This window comes from Plectropomus leopardus, chromosome 15 (genome assembly GCF_026936395.1).
Source record: "Plectropomus leopardus strain MGB_pleo_1.0 chromosome 15, ASM2693639v1, whole genome shotgun sequence".
In the NCBI taxonomy this organism is placed as follows: Eukaryota; Metazoa; Chordata; class Actinopteri; order Perciformes; family Serranidae; genus Plectropomus; species Plectropomus leopardus.
Window position 1 is genome coordinate 14,912,946 of NC_142190.1, and position 15,620 is coordinate 14,928,565.

General features: G+C 40.2%; 1 protein-coding gene across 6 annotated transcripts in view; it reads right to left on the reverse strand.

Annotated features, from left to right (window-relative positions):
- rapgef6 (Rap guanine nucleotide exchange factor (GEF) 6) overlaps positions 1-15,620 on the reverse strand; it is a 170,698-nt gene that overhangs the window by 91,483 nt on the left and 63,595 nt on the right. For 3 of the 6 annotated variants that reach the window (XM_042499997.2, XM_088088060.1, XM_088088059.1), the window contains exons 1-2: positions 10,635-11,554; positions 9,166-9,183 (exon numbers count right to left, since the gene is read on the reverse strand). In XM_042499997.2, coding sequence (XP_042355931.2) covers positions 9,166-9,183; positions 10,635-11,177 — 561 coding nt within the window. In that variant the 5' untranslated portion in view covers positions 11,178-11,554. Of the gene's footprint in view, positions 1-9,165; positions 9,184-10,634; positions 11,556-15,620 lie in introns of those variants that run through there. The other 3 variants (XM_088088061.1, XM_088088063.1, XM_088088062.1) reach the window with 2 other exon arrangements.

The window sequence follows — 15,620 nt, forward strand, 5'->3', positions numbered from 1 at the left end:
TTGTGCGACAGTTAAAATAGTCAGAGAAAACAATTTAAAACAATTAAATGAAATCAAGATGTGTATATTTGTACTAATTTAGTATTAATCAACCAATTCCTACAGCTCTACGAGTGATGCTGTTTTTTTTAGTGACAGAGAAGGCTTCTGAATCTCATCCGTCTTTGTGTTGTATTTCTTTCACAGAATGCACAAACATAAATTCTAGTTTAAATGACAACTATTTGTATTGGTATTTATCTTTACCTTATACAAAGATGTTTATGTGGATTTGCACTCCTTCTTTTCCTTAAACAGTTAAAACAATCATTATTAAAAGTCTTTGCAAAATTATTTAAAAATTACATAACGTCTTGCCTTCTGCAGGAAATATAATGCCGCCCCGTGGCAGAGAGTACATGGTTGAGTCCTTATATAATCTGATGGTTTCCAGTAGTGTACACAAAGAACAATAATTCTAGCTCACACAAAAACATAAAGGTGCGTTCATGCAACACACACAAAGAGACAACTATGTGAATGCGCTGACTGCAGCCATCTGATCACATGTGTTTGTGTGTGTACAAACTTAGTGAATGTTTGTGTGCCTGTCTAAAGGACAAGACAGGAATTCCTGCTATTTAAACCAGCCCTTCCTTTTCCGACTACAGAGAGATTGAAGCCCAGAAGAGCTGGAGACGCAAAAACATAAAAACAGGCTGTGAAAATTGGTGACATTCATGTGTGTTTCGACCTTCAGCTGTAGCTGAGAATCCCAGAATGAAACTGAGATGTATTTTCCAGTTTCTAAGAAATGCAACAAGTAATTTGATGGGTGGTACATGATAGATAAACAGCAATGAAAGCTAATTTATTGTCTTCCCGTCCTATTTCAGAGGATAAGTTAAACAGAGATGAGTAAGTCATCATCATACAGAATAAGAAATATCCCAGAGGGTCGAGACCAGAGAAAGACATATCAACAGTGAACAAGACTAGACAGTGAGTCAGAGAAAAGCAGGCAAGAAGAAGTTAAGTGAGAGGAGCAGACCAGTGGATGAAAAATTTAGACAAACAGGAGGAAAAGGGAGGGTGGGGTGAGAAGAAGGGAAAAGGCTGCGAGCGGAATTTCACGAGGTGAAGGAGAGGTAAGGGAGGAAGAGCAAAGGCTTTGTTTTTCTACAGGATGTGAATTGTGTTTTCTTTTGGCCTACAACAGCCCTTTATTTCCACTGTAAAGATTTCTCTGATCTTCCAAATGGAGCCTTGTAGACAACATGAACTGCAGACATCCTTCAGCTCAAACTGGCCGTTCATGAACTACCAAGAAATTCTGGACACTTAGAAGAGGGCGAGAAATGAAATGGAAAACCTTTGAGTCAGTCTAAAGCTTAAAATAAAATCACAATTTAAAAAAAAAAGTGAGAAAAGAGCAAGAAACTAGAATTATGTTGTATTAATATGAATGGAAAGTACAAAATGTCTGTATGACAACATCAAATATTATCAGGCAGAGTTCCAAAAAACAGGGAAGATGAAGGTTAGATAGAGAGAGGGAAGATAGTGGGAGGATAAGGGACAGAGGAGGGGAAAGAAAGAAGCAGAGAGGAACATAGAGAGGGAGTTCAACAAGGTTGTCATCTTAGTGATGCTGATGTAATCCCTAAAATTAGCAGCAACAACAGCGGCAGATAGTGCCCCACTGGTACACTGTGCTGCCCAGCATACTGTACTCTACACATGCTCATGCACGTTTCAAAAACACATTTATGCACAAACTTTAAGACCAAAGCTGTCATTGTGTGTTAAAAGTACCACCTTTCATAACTCTGTCACATAATTCATTTAAAGTTGCTTTAAAGACTATTTACAGAAAGTGTTTGAATATGTGCTTTGTACGTGGAGGATGAGTGCAGCAGGAGTCCAGCAGCACTGGAGCAGCGCCGGGCGACTGTGGTTTTGTTGGTTGTTTGAAGGCATTGGCCCAAGCCTGACTTGCGTATTTTGAGCCTGAGTCACAATTTGAGGAAGTAAACAAGTCATTGATTAGCACATGATCGTTGTACTCAACTCCGCCAGCTGGTTTTGTTATTTTGCTCCCTGTCATTTATCTGATGCATTGCTTATCTGTATTTTCTGTAGATACAGGGTATAGAAAAACAGATACAGAGTCAGTGATGTAATCCACTGACACTGATTTTGTGTCTCTTATGGGTAATTTTGTGTCTCTTTGGGATCGATTTGTATCTTTTTTGATCATTTTGTATCCCCTTGTAGATGCTTTTGCCTCTTTTGTAGTAATTTTGTGTCTCGGCAGTTTCCTCGCATCTTTTTGCTGCTTTTTGTGTCTCTTTGTGGTCATTTGGAGTCTTTTTCTGGTGGGTAAGTGTTAATTTTGCAGATGATGGCCAGGGTGGGCCCTAACACCAGGCCCCTAAGCCTGGTTGTCACATTCAGTAATCCATCCACCACACTGATAGCCAGAGCAAGTCACATGTTGCTTGCAAGTACAATTAACCCTTGTTAGATCCATTTCTCCACTACCACATCCCCTAACCGTCCTCCCCCACTCTCCTGTCTTAACCCCTCTTCACCTTGCCTTTCTCTCACCCCATCCTTCCATTAAATCCCCATCTGACCTTCCTACAACCTTCACCTTTCTGCCCCATCCCTCTACCCCCATGCGCTGCCACCCCTTATGCTGCACGCCTACTCATCTTTTTCATTACCTGTCAACCCCCATTATCTTCCAGTCTTTATTTCACCTTCCCTTCTCCTCCGTCAACCCCTCTTCTCCATTGGTCCCTCACCCCTATATATATATATTTATATATGTATATATATACACATATTTTCTTAATCCTTCATTCCCAGTCACTCTTTCATGTCTGTCTTCATCATTTTCACATTTTATGTAATTGCAAACTTTGCTTCCCATTGTCTTATCCATCACTCTCTCCCACTCATCTTCTACTTCTTCTGCTGCCTGACTTTCTGCCCCCTTTGATTTGTTAAAAGGTTATTCTAATGGCATCTCTGCTTCACTAGACATCAGAGAGTGAGGGGGAAAACAGAAAAGGCAAAAAGGAAATCTAGTTTTGAATAAAGTGGCATCGCCAAGTCACGGTTTTCTTTCTTTGGCTGCTGAGTCACTTGAATGACGATTGTTTTGGGTTTTTTCTTTTATTCATTTATGACTGGTTTTAATGGTGTGAATATCTTCCCAGTTCATTAAAAGCAGCTGCATTTTGTTTTTTCTGATACACCAACATACTGCTTTTTCTTAAAATGTTCAGCGTTTCAACTCAAACATTTTTTATGTGCAAATTGAAAAAGCACATTGAGTCAGGTGGACAGAAATGCACATTTTGCTTGAGAGGAATGTTGCTCAGGAACTGGATTATCAATAACAATATCACAGATTGGGTAACAATGGTGATGACAAAGCTTGATGAGATGAATAATGAGGGAAATTTTACAGGCTACAAAACAGAAACAAAACCTCCCACACTCACAATGACTCATAACACATAACCATTAAAGCCATGAAATAAGTTGGTGAAATGAAAAACACCCCAGTGTATCTGCTTTAAATTCAATACAGCTGCTTATCAATTCCAATCTTAAGCTCCCATCACTCCCTTTCTAAGCCACGATACCATCATTCTGCTATATTTTCTTATCACCATGAGTGTCAGTTGGCTTTGTAATTCATGTAAATTATGTAAATTACTGTCAGCATCTACTATAAGAACTGTCCGCCCCTGTTGTTACGATTCCTTGATGACAACAAGTCAACAAGTCTATTAGCTGATACTTGATTAGACACTTGATGCAAAAAAAACATTCACACTATTTCCTTGACATAATTTGCATCAATGAAACTAGGAACTATCTTGGTCTAATATCCATATAAACAATAAGGGTAATAATTATAGATGTAATAAATCTAATATAGCCCTTCTTATGGTTGCACCATTTTCTGAGTGAAAACATACACATTTTGTTCTCATGGCCTTTCTTATTCCTCTCCTCCCCCCTTCTTCCTGGCTCCCTGTCTCTCCCTGGGGGCCCTGCTGGGTCTAGCAGTGGCAGAGCTGGCTCGAGGCCCTTGGGGGTTTAGCTGGCCCCACCTGCATTCTGATAGAATGAGACCAGATGAGCTTGGGAACGGTCTGGATGCATTAAAGCAGCGAGGGGCTTTAAAACTTAAGCAGAATGTTTAAGCTCTGCAGAAGTTCAGCAAGACAGACATACATAAAACCTACATACTGAAGGATTCACATTTGAACACACAGCTGAAAAGTACTATTAAATAAAGTACTGAAAAAGCCAGACACACCCAAACACTGAGAAGCAGTCACATGCACAGCACATGTACAACTTTACCAGCATGCAGATTTTCAAAACTATGCACTCACACACACTCTCACTATTGACAATGAAAATGAAGCCAGGAATATTACGGGAATGTTAACAACTTCATCGATACATGATGCCAAGTAAAACTCTATAAAACTGACCAACACCAGTGTGCTCATTCCAACACAATCAGCACAGAAACTGGACTATTTAAAAAAAAACAAAAAAAAAACACCACAGCAGCTGGAGCTCCACAGATTTTTCAAACATGTTCACTGTTCGACCAGCCTTTTTAGGTGGTAACATTCGTATTTTTTAAAACTTGGATCCTGTTATCCTATCGTTGTGTGTTTAAGTGACTACTGGGGATAACATTTTTTGAAACTGGTCCAGTTAAGAGACAGAGCACTGCAGCCGCGAAACAGGCAAAAATGTTATCCTTAGGGTAGGGTTACCGACAATGTTTGACCACTAAAAGTACTTTTTTTGTTACTGACGGGCTCAGATAATTTTTCTGTGTCTGATGACATTATCAAAAGGACGCTAAAAGGTTGTCTGTTTGTTTGTTTATTTTTAATTTGTTTACATTCGCTTGATCCAGTCTGCTTGTTTCTATATCTAAATCAGGGAAAAGTCTCCTACTAAAGTCCTGCAGGTTAATTTGTTTCAGGAAGAAAATAACCAACACACCGGACGAGGAAAAAGGTAAAGACAACTTTTAATTTCTCTGTGGGGATCCTTCCATTATGTTGTCAGACACTTATAATAATAATCTGAGCCTGTCAGAGGCAACAACAGGCGCTTTGAATGGACATACATTGTAATGCGCTGTTGTCCCTAAGGATTACACTGCAGTTCTTAGGTCAACCGCGGGCAACAGTGGTTTCTTCAATACTGGACCAACTTCAAATATCGCTGTTCCCATTAGTCACTAAGATATAAAGACATCTGGAAACTGGGTCTAAGCTAAAAAATACCAAACTGTCCTTTTACTACACAGAGTCTGAGAACAACCAATTTTCCAGCCAAATTGGCTGGTGGAGATAAACCTTCCAGGCAAATTTACCAGAATTATCTGAAACAAAGCAGGTACATCTTCCCGTCAGCACATCCCAATGACCTTCAAATCTGAAGGTCGGGTGGTTGAAAGATGATGCAGAGTCATTTTCCATTACCTCCACGACAGGTTGACACAGTTATGACAAAGCATTTATGAGTCACTTACTATGAGTTGCCCACTAAATGATGAACACAACCTTAGATGTAACCTGATTGTAAGCTGTGTCATTACGAGTAACTTGAGTAATAGCACTGCATGACGAGCACAAGCTCATCAAACTGAGCTAATATGATACCACCAAAGACAGAATCATCCAGGTCAAGTCATCGTTAATGGCTCCCTAAAAATAAACTGGTATTAGATGAGGTAAGAGTAAAAATGAATGTGCACTTAAACTGTTAAAGCTACTTACAAACATAAGACCATGTAAGCTTTCATATGTAGTTACAAGAAGGAAAGATATCTAAAAATTAAGAAGTTTTCAAGCCAAAGAAGCAACATTCTTAAGCGTGAGAGTTTGGATTAGACGTCAGAAACAGTAGTTGACAAAACAGCCTCACCATCAAAGCCATTTTGTAGCTTTTCTGAAGCTTTCGATTGACACTATCTTCCTCAGCAATGAAAGATGCCTCCTCCAAACAGAAATCAGATCCAGCAAAAGTACTAAGCATTAAGTGTCCTGGGGACCTGCTGGTAGAGGGGCTTCAACGGTTTTCTCCGGTCATGGTGCTGCTCTACTTACTACAAATAATGTGACACTTGGCTTTGAAAATAAGTACAAACTTACCACTGGCCTCTGTTTTGCAGTGTTGCATAACTTTGCGTGCATGCATATGTTTCCTTGTGCTACATACTGTACATATGTTTAAATGAACTGTAATTATGCACAGTGCTGAAGAGAGATAGATAGTATGACATATACAGTGTGTTCAAAGACACTGTACATAGTATCTACATAAAGGTAACAAAAATACTATTTTAAAGGAAGTCTGATCATCAATGGCAGCTGTCTGTGGGACATTTGCTCACTAGGAACGAAGTTGGTGTGATTTGTTGTGTGCAGAGATTTACAATCAGTGACTAAACTACCTACAGTAGTGTGGGCACACAGGACATGTCTACAGTAAAGTCAGAGTTTAATTTTAGAAATGCTTGCCTAGAGTAGCTTTCACAAACCTCCCCCCTCTGCCTAGAGGAATTTTATGAGATGTTCACTGGTGGCTGATGCTATACATTATTAATGCAGGTTTTCACACTTAACTCATGTGTGTGTCAGGTCAGCCAAAGAGAGGGGAAACAAATGCTGAAGTGTTTGGAAATAAAAAGGAGGCAGACGTCAGACTTTCTGACTTTTGACTCAGGAAGTTTGCTAGACCACAGACGTTGCAAGAGACGGTGGTGGTGTTTCCGGCGTGTACCGACACTTGATTGCTTCAGAACTGCAGAGAGGATGCTGCTTCATGCTCTATATATTTCCACCAGCATGTTCAAGACAAATACAGTAACCTATAATACAAAGGGCTTCAGACAGCAGCAAATGAACCCTGAAAAATATTCAGAACACATCAGTATTTTTAAGTGAATCTAAAAATGTGTAAACATCTGTGTGTTTGTATTTACATGGTGCACTGCACAGTGTCTTACTGGCTTGTCTCTGAAATATCTACGTATTGAAATCTGAATTTAACACAGCTTGCATCACTAAAGCAGAGCAACATCACTCTCTCCTGCTTTTATTTCAGTGTTGGGCATACTGGACTATCCTGTGCAGATGGCTGAACCTGCATCATGTTAAATTAATGATCCGGGGGAGGTCTGGAGTTGCCTGGCTGTAAAAGCCCTTCAAGCAGGTTTCCCCTGCAAGGTGAATGAGGTGATGGGTTCATCTATCTATCTATCTATCTATCTATCTATCTATCTGGGCTTGTCCAGTGAGAGAAAGACAGTAACCCTGAGAGGCATCCAATGTCTTAATGAAGTGACTTTCTCTGTATGCATGCTTCTGTTTCTGTGCAATATGTGTGTGTGTGTGATATGAGTCATTAGTGAATCCCCGCGGTCTGTCCTGATAGTGAGAGAGCGCACAGGATCTTCTGTCTCTCACCCTGCTAGAAGAAGAATCATGTTTCTGGATCAATGGGTATCAATCGAAACGAAAGTCGTTGCAGAGAATAAAATATGTAAATAAAATAATAAAATAAAGCTCGATCTTATCAAGTTGTATTGTTCGTTTTTTTTCTCTGCTTAACATAAAAGTAGAGATGCTCCATGTTCTTCCTTTTTCTGCACCATTATTAAGACTCTTCTGAATTCATTCCTTCAGGAACTTTCATTCAGAGCGAACCATTAAGACAGAGAGACAGACACCAGACACTGGTGCACACCAGTGATAATGGATTACTGATGTTATTATGATTCAATAAGGCCTCTGAACAACATCCTCTGCTCTACTGCCAGAAAAAAACGTTCTCTTTGAGTGTATGTGTGCTATATGAACAATATACATTTGCAGCCTGTGTAACATCCACCCATTACCATTATATCATCATAAATGGGCAACCCCCTTTAGATACATTACAAAGCAAAGAAAAATAACAACCAGTGTCTTATAAGGAAAACAGTAGCCGTTTCAAAATGTATTTTGCTGCTGTAACCAGTTATCTGCACTGTTGGTTTATTCATGAGAGAGAAGCAATGTCTTCAACTGGTCAAACGATCGATCAATAAATCAATTACTTCTTAAAGCGTTTAACAGAACAAACATGTCTTCATCCACAAAGCAGCACTTGAACTTGAAAACTGAAGGTCTGCACAACCTGAAATCTAATTTAAGAGATGTTTCATCACTTTCTTGTGATTACTTTTAGCAGAGATATACTGTATCTCCGCATGCTAACATTCAGACATGCAGTCAAAAGGTGATCTTTGACCAGATGTTGACATTGTAAAATTCACAGTTTACTACAAGGCTATTTCAGTATGGTGTGATTGCAGTTTCTAAATCACTAAATTTAAACCCTCTTTTCGCTGTAGGAAGGTGCAAAGAAAGCTTTGGCTGTTAGCAGAATGGCAAATGCCTAATTATGTGTAATTGTAACACTAGAGGAAAAGAAATTTCAACATTGAAATGTTTTCTTGTTTTTGTGTTTTCTATATAACTTAACTGTATTCCGATTTTTTTCTGATTTCTCATAATGATTCTTTAATGTGTGGAAATCGAATATTGGTGCTGTGTGCCCCCAACCACCAAGAGTTGACTAGATGGACAGAGAGATAGTGTTTCTGGTGTTACAAATCATCAAATCACAAAACAAATCATGTTTTCTTTTTTTTGGGATTAATAATGTTCAGACCCCAAATAGAGTAAAAACCAAAAAATAACAGTTAAGAGTCATCTCAAACCTGTCTCTGTCTCGTCAGGTTTAAATGTCAAAACAGAGTGCCTCATCCTCCATTTGTTAACCAGCGCGTTGTTGTTCCCAGAATGCAACTGTTTATTCCACCGTTAGCTTCCTTCCTATCTGCCACCCACAATGTCAGAACAAAACAGTGCCTGCATGTGTGTGGCAGCCTCAGAATTACTTGTATTTCCAAACACTGGCAGTTTCTAAACAGGTGCACGTACCAGAAGTGACTAACGTACACATTCATTCATGCACAAACACACACGTGCACCAGACACACATGTGACAACACTCTGAGAGAAAAGACAAGAGCAGAACAGACATAAATGTAAGGAAGATTCATTTAGTAATTTGTCCTACCTGGTTGTTGACATAATCCTGAAGACATCAGCAGAAACATGAAAGGAGAAGAGACAGAAACAACATACAGTCATAATGGGACAGAATGCAAACTCTCTGTCTGTGTGTGTGGTGGAAGTAAAACGGGTTCAGGCTAGCATATCATATCCTTCAAATCTATATTCTCATTTAATAAAAGAAAAATGAGTGCGTAAAGGGCCCTATTCAGTCGCATTACAATGACCAGAGTACAATTCATGTCACAGAGGACTATGATCTCTTTCATCAGAGATATTTTCTTTTTGCCAAATGTGTCTCGAGTTCCTCCTGCCCTCCAGTCTCGCTCAAATTAAATGCAGGACTAATATCATTATCTGTATTTCCAGGACATTCACACTGTTCCACTTGTTTTTGTCCTGCTTCTTTGTGCTGTGCTGGCACATCAGAGCGGTTAGCCTTTACATAATAAATGCACTCACAAATATAATGTGTTACGATCTGGCGATGCTGAAGGCAAGAAATGTAAAAAAGTAGAACAATCAGCAAGAGACTACAGAGCCAGAGCGGGTCAGAAGAAGACACTTTGAGCTCTCCATTAAGCCCCTTTGTAACACCCAGGGGAGCTTTGCATGAGCTGGGACAAGAGTGTGTGTGAGCTGAAGTGTGTGTGTGTGGCAAAGTGTGGCTTCTAGTGATTAGTCAAAACTGTAACTGACACTTAGCTGGTCTCAGCGATCCTATCAGAGGGAGGGAAATTCAACACACACACACACACACACACACACACGCAAACACACTTGTCACAGTTCGAATACTTTCCTCATAGACTTTGTTCAAGATAACTAAAAAGACCCTGCCAAATAATCACAAGGCCTTGAGAGAAACCTAGTTTGTTTCTTCCTATAAACTGTGGATGACATTATGTTTTTTGCCATTTGTCATTTCTGTGAGCACTCAAAGACAGAAATATTCACAATAATGTTTGATATCTCACACACACACACACACACACACACACACACACACACACACACACACACACACACACACAAACTGTCAAAAAGCTTTTCCACTCAAACCTTCATCATATTTTTAATTTCTCAGAAAAAATTGATCTTTGCACATTGTAGACCCTGTAATGGTTGTTCTGAAAGAAAGAGTGGAAGTATTTGACAAGTAGAAACTGAAGACACTTTAAATATGTCTCATCTGCCACTGTTGTGACTAAAAACACTAATTAGTCAAGATGTCAGCAGGTGTCATAAGATCTTTAAATGCTATCAAGAAACTCTGAAATCAACTTATTGCTGATAAAATACATAAAACCTATCCAGTAATGTATGTTCTGAAAGAGAAACCAAATGTCACAAAGTGTAATTGTGTGTGGATAAGTTAAAACTATTAAAGTTTCTTACTGTTTTATACTAATCTAAAAGTGAACACACAGTGCCAAAAAGCCTGCCACTTTCTTTTACTAGTAATGGTTTTACCGTGTTGTAGCCGCCGGGTTCTTGGCCGTCTGTGATGAGTTCCCGCTCTCCCCTGGGGTTGACCCTCCTGAAGCGCCGTCTAGACCTCCGTTGGGAACCCTCTCTCTGCAGAAAACTGTCGTCCCCCTCACTGCCGTTATCCACCTGCAATACACAGTCAACACCCTCCTCAGAATAGTAGCTTCTCCGGGATTCGCACACACAACTTTCAGGTGTGTGTGGACAGCAGACTGAGACCTGAGAGCACGGCTCAGAGGGGCTGCGTTTTAGTAGTTCAGACTTTTGGATCTTGGGAACAGAGTTTGTAAATTCCAAGTTTTGGTATTCAGTTTTAGATTCCTGGTTCTTATAATCCAAGTTTTGGGTCCTAAACTCAGTTAAGTTCTGAGAGTCTGAGCTGTGATCCTTGAGTGTGCTTCTTTCTGTCCTCCGTGGCTCTGCCTCATGCTCCTCTGATATCTGGCCCTGCTCTTCTGCTGGCTCCTGGTTGAACATCCAGTTCTTCCAGAGCGCAGAGAGCCGGTGCCAGCGGAGCACACTCATCCGGACGCTAGTACGGTATCAGAACAACACATAAAAGCAGGAAATACCACAGGAGGGGAGAAACAGAAACAGAAGGGAAACACTCCCTGACAAAAGATGAATAGAAGTGTTGCGTCAAAAGTAAAATGAAAAAAATCCAAAATCCTCAGGGATCCAGCAACATTACATCCTTTGGGGCTAGTATCCACAACAAATAAAATAAAAGAACTAAACTAAAAGAACTAACAACCGGACTGAGAGTGACAACAAAAGGGTTGTCCCTCTTTTTGTCTTTGGTAAGAGGCGTCCTCTTCTGAGAGCTGGAGAGTTTGAGACAGAGTTCAGCTGCTCAACACGTTGCATACTGACAGACTAACTCACATGCTCTCTCCTTCTCTCTCTCTCGCTGTCTGAGACACGCGCACAGAGCATACACTGAGCCCACAGTTTCCTCCAGGAAACCGTAAATACACAAATATCCTCGCCAGGCAGAAAAAAAACAGCACAGCACACAGATTCCGGCCATACAATTCATTCCCCATAGGATTTTTGTCCCGGTCTGTTGTTGCCGGAGGAATTTGTTTCCTTTCTCCAGTGCATAATGTTAAGTGAATCAATTGCCTTGTTATGTCACTAATGAAGAAAGAAGAAGAAGAAATTCTAAATATGTTAACTGACCTTGAGAGAAGACAATTTGCTGCAACTTGTTTTTTTATTTACCTCTGTTTGATTTTTTCTTACACCTGAATGTTTTATGACTAAAAGGTTGAATATTGGTTTTGTGCTAAATAAAGCAGATATACAACTAGTTATAGCAGCTTTAAACCTTTCTGTTTCATTCTTTTCTTCAGTTTGGACTGCTTAGAAAACATGTCCGTTCAGGGTGCACTGTGTAGGATTTAGGGGTATGTATGGGTAGAAACTGAATATATTATACTGCAAGATGTGTGTTTAGTGTATAATCACCTGAAACTAAGGTCTTAAATCACACACACTGCTGCTTTACAAGAGTACTGCACCAGTTTAGCACTTTCATAACTCTGTCAGAATTGCGATGGACATCAATTGATGCAGAGAAACTAGGGATGTCATCCTTGTCGAAACTTGGCACCTACATTTCCCATGAAGCAACTCGACCACTAAAGGTTCAGTTGGAGATTAAAGGGTGCTATGCTTATAGTGGCTAATGTAGCCGTGAGCCTCAACTCACTTCTTACTTGCTCTGCTGTATGCATCTGCTGATTCACATATCTCACACGGATTTATTTTGTTTGCTGTCCCTGTGTTTGTGTGTGTGTGTGTGTGTGTGTTTGTGTCCATCTATTACATTCACTATCTCTTGCCATTATGTTAGGATCCACAACATGTAATTCATGCACTGCATTACACACATGGCTAGATTTGCCTCTTCTCACTTGACAATCATGTCATGCTTTAGGGTTTGTGGTCAGCTGTTAATGCTTAGTTCATCCTTGCCTGTCCAGAAGTACTGACTGAATAATCTGGCATCTTTTAACAAGTGTGCTCTATGTTTCTGTTTGCTTGTATCGCTGCCTGTTTAGCCCTACAGTTTGTCAAGCTTTCTGTCAGTGTGCCTGCCAGTCTGAGAATCCAAAAGAGAAGAGAAATTAACTGGATCCATCTGCTGAACATTTTTTAGCTGCGTCTTCTCGCCACTCCTCTTCCCGTGTCTCTCCTTTACTTATCTTCACCTCCCTTGCTTCTCGTGTATCCCCTTCACTGATTGGTTGTGATACTATATTGCTGCTTCTACCTCTTACTCTACATCTGCAGCTGTGTCTAGTTATGTAATACGCTATAAGCTATAGTTGCTGACAGCTAAAATGCATTAATTAGCACACCAAATGTCCATGCATTCATTCCAGCACTATATGTGCATAATAAGTATAAAGAATAGATTAACTGAATCTATTTTGCAATACTGCAGTCTATTCACTAATGAGTATGTGCTTTACAGTGTTTTCAGTAAAAAAAAAAAAAACTATGGAAAATATTCATCTTTTCCAATCAAAGACAAAAGCATTTCTATTACATTACAGTCAATGTAGAATACAATGAAATAACACATTATAGCCTACATTTACAGCTAAACGCTCTAAAAGATAAAATGGCTAGGCAGAATGTTTGTATGAAATAGCTCAAATAGTCTTTCTACTTGCCTCTTTGAACTTTAAGTTTGGTAATCAGTATTAAAAAGCACACATGGTTTTCCCCAGGAAAAGTTGTTAGGCCGGGTGGCAAGTATCTTGTAATGATGTGGCAGGGCCGTGTGGGCCAGCTGACAACCGTGTGTTTTGATTAAGGCGACAGACTTTGTTGCGATTTTGATTTTAACATGAACACATTTTTTTTTAGGTTTTAAAAGTAGGATTTGGTCTCATATGCATATGGAACATAATGCAGATTTGGTGTGTATTCATGAGTGACTTAAATAGGGGGCAAAACAAGATTTTGCAAAGGGCCCCCAAAAATATAGAAGTGGCCCTACTAGCCGATGTGCCTACTGGCCAGGATGTTGTCAATATCTCAATGTCCTATAGTGGATGAAGAGGAGTAAGTGCCCTGAGTAAGTAAGTGGTTAACATTAGTGACATGATTTGAGCCGATGCAGAGCTGTGGTGAATGTTTTAAGCGACCTGGATACAGCGTTAAAGGCAGGACCCCCGTTCAGTCCTATGAAGGTTGTTCTGTGTAGCATGAAGCCAAAAACGTTCAGCTGCCACATGTAAAATTACCCGGACTCCTTACAGTTAATGTGACATTAACATATCATCAGCTCGATCACTGTAAACGCAAACATCAGCTGCTGAAATGTTAACTGTAATGTTAACATCACACAGTCTAACTTTAACTGGCGAAGTTGACATTATACTAGCAAGCTTACTTCACTGACTTCGGTTGAATTCCTCATCGCAGCTGCAGCTGTCACGAGGTCAGAGGCTTCAGGCTCTGTTTGTACAGTTTAATCCTTCATCAATATTCATTGTAAAGTTATTGTTGGTGTTTTTTTTGTCACTCTTTAGGCTATCATAGCTTAAAAAACATCCTAAAAAATACACTGGTGGGAACCCTGGCACAATTTCGTCACAGTGTATGAATGCAACAGACTGATCTAATAAGCAACTACTGTTAGTTTTTTCCCCCAAGGCCTCGGGTCAGTCATGTGTAATCAGAGGTCTTAAACACCCATGATCGTCCAAAAAAAAGCAATGAGGATATATGACTACTGTGTTTGTGCACTTGAGTTTAGAGGAGGTCAGAAGACTAGGAGCTGAAGAACCGCAATATAGGACTGAAATTATAGCTGCCTGTCTTCCTGTATTCCCACACGAAACACATACAATACACCCATGATACAAAAAAACATGACAAGACCAAGATTATATCTCTCAGAGACAAACATCACAGAGCTGTTTGACTGAACACAATCTCGCACATCGATTATAAAGCGGCTCTAAAACACGAGAGAGAAGATGGACTCAACGATTTTCTGTCACTGCTGAAACGGGACTCATAGCTGCTCTGGGTTCTAACAGGAACAACCTAATGTGAGGGGAGTCCTGCTGTAATACACAGAATAACTACTGCATCGTGGGTAGTTTAGCTATAATGGACTCTGAAACAGCTGCATGAGGAATAGTTCAGCTATAAAACACCAAATAACAGTTGTAAAAGGGAACCAGTACTGATATAGATGTGCCCCTTTTCGAAAAGAAAAAAAAAACCTCATCCCGCCTCGTTTTAACGAGCCTGGTGAGACAGACAGCCTGAAGGTAATGCGCATGAAATTCTTGGGGGGAAGATTAGAAATGTACCCGACTTACACGTCTATCCTGTGACCATATCACCGTCTTTTTGTCTCATTGTGTATGTCTCTCTCTGGGTGCTCGACTAAATATAACCCCCCATCTACCCCGTGACCAGCAGTTCTGTCAGCCATTGAGAGCTCTTGCCTCTATGTTTCGGACTAACTGTCACAGCCATTATGTGACCATACTTCCTGTTTCCTCTGTCCATTTAAATATGACTCACTATTCGTCTACTCATCAGTCCATTTACATTCCTTTCTGTCTATCTGATGGTTTGTCTGCAGGCATGCATCAGCCCCTTTTTTGCTAACTTTTTTCTTGCTCTATTCATTCATTTCTCACTCCTCTCTTCTCACTACTCACTTCTTTTCATTCCCCTGCATTCCCACCACACACACACACTCACACACACACACTCACAAACAACCCCGCCCTGTCAGTCTGTGAATGTCACCCCTGTCCATCCTGTGACCAGAGTTATGAGGATAGCCACAAATTACACTCCCTCTACTATTCCCATGGCCCTAATTAGCTGATTGGCTGCAATGCAGTGTGACTAGACCACAGTCCCTCTGCTCCTGTGTGTTTAGTGTGTGTGTGTGTGTGTGTGCGTGTGTGTGTGTGTTTGAGAGAG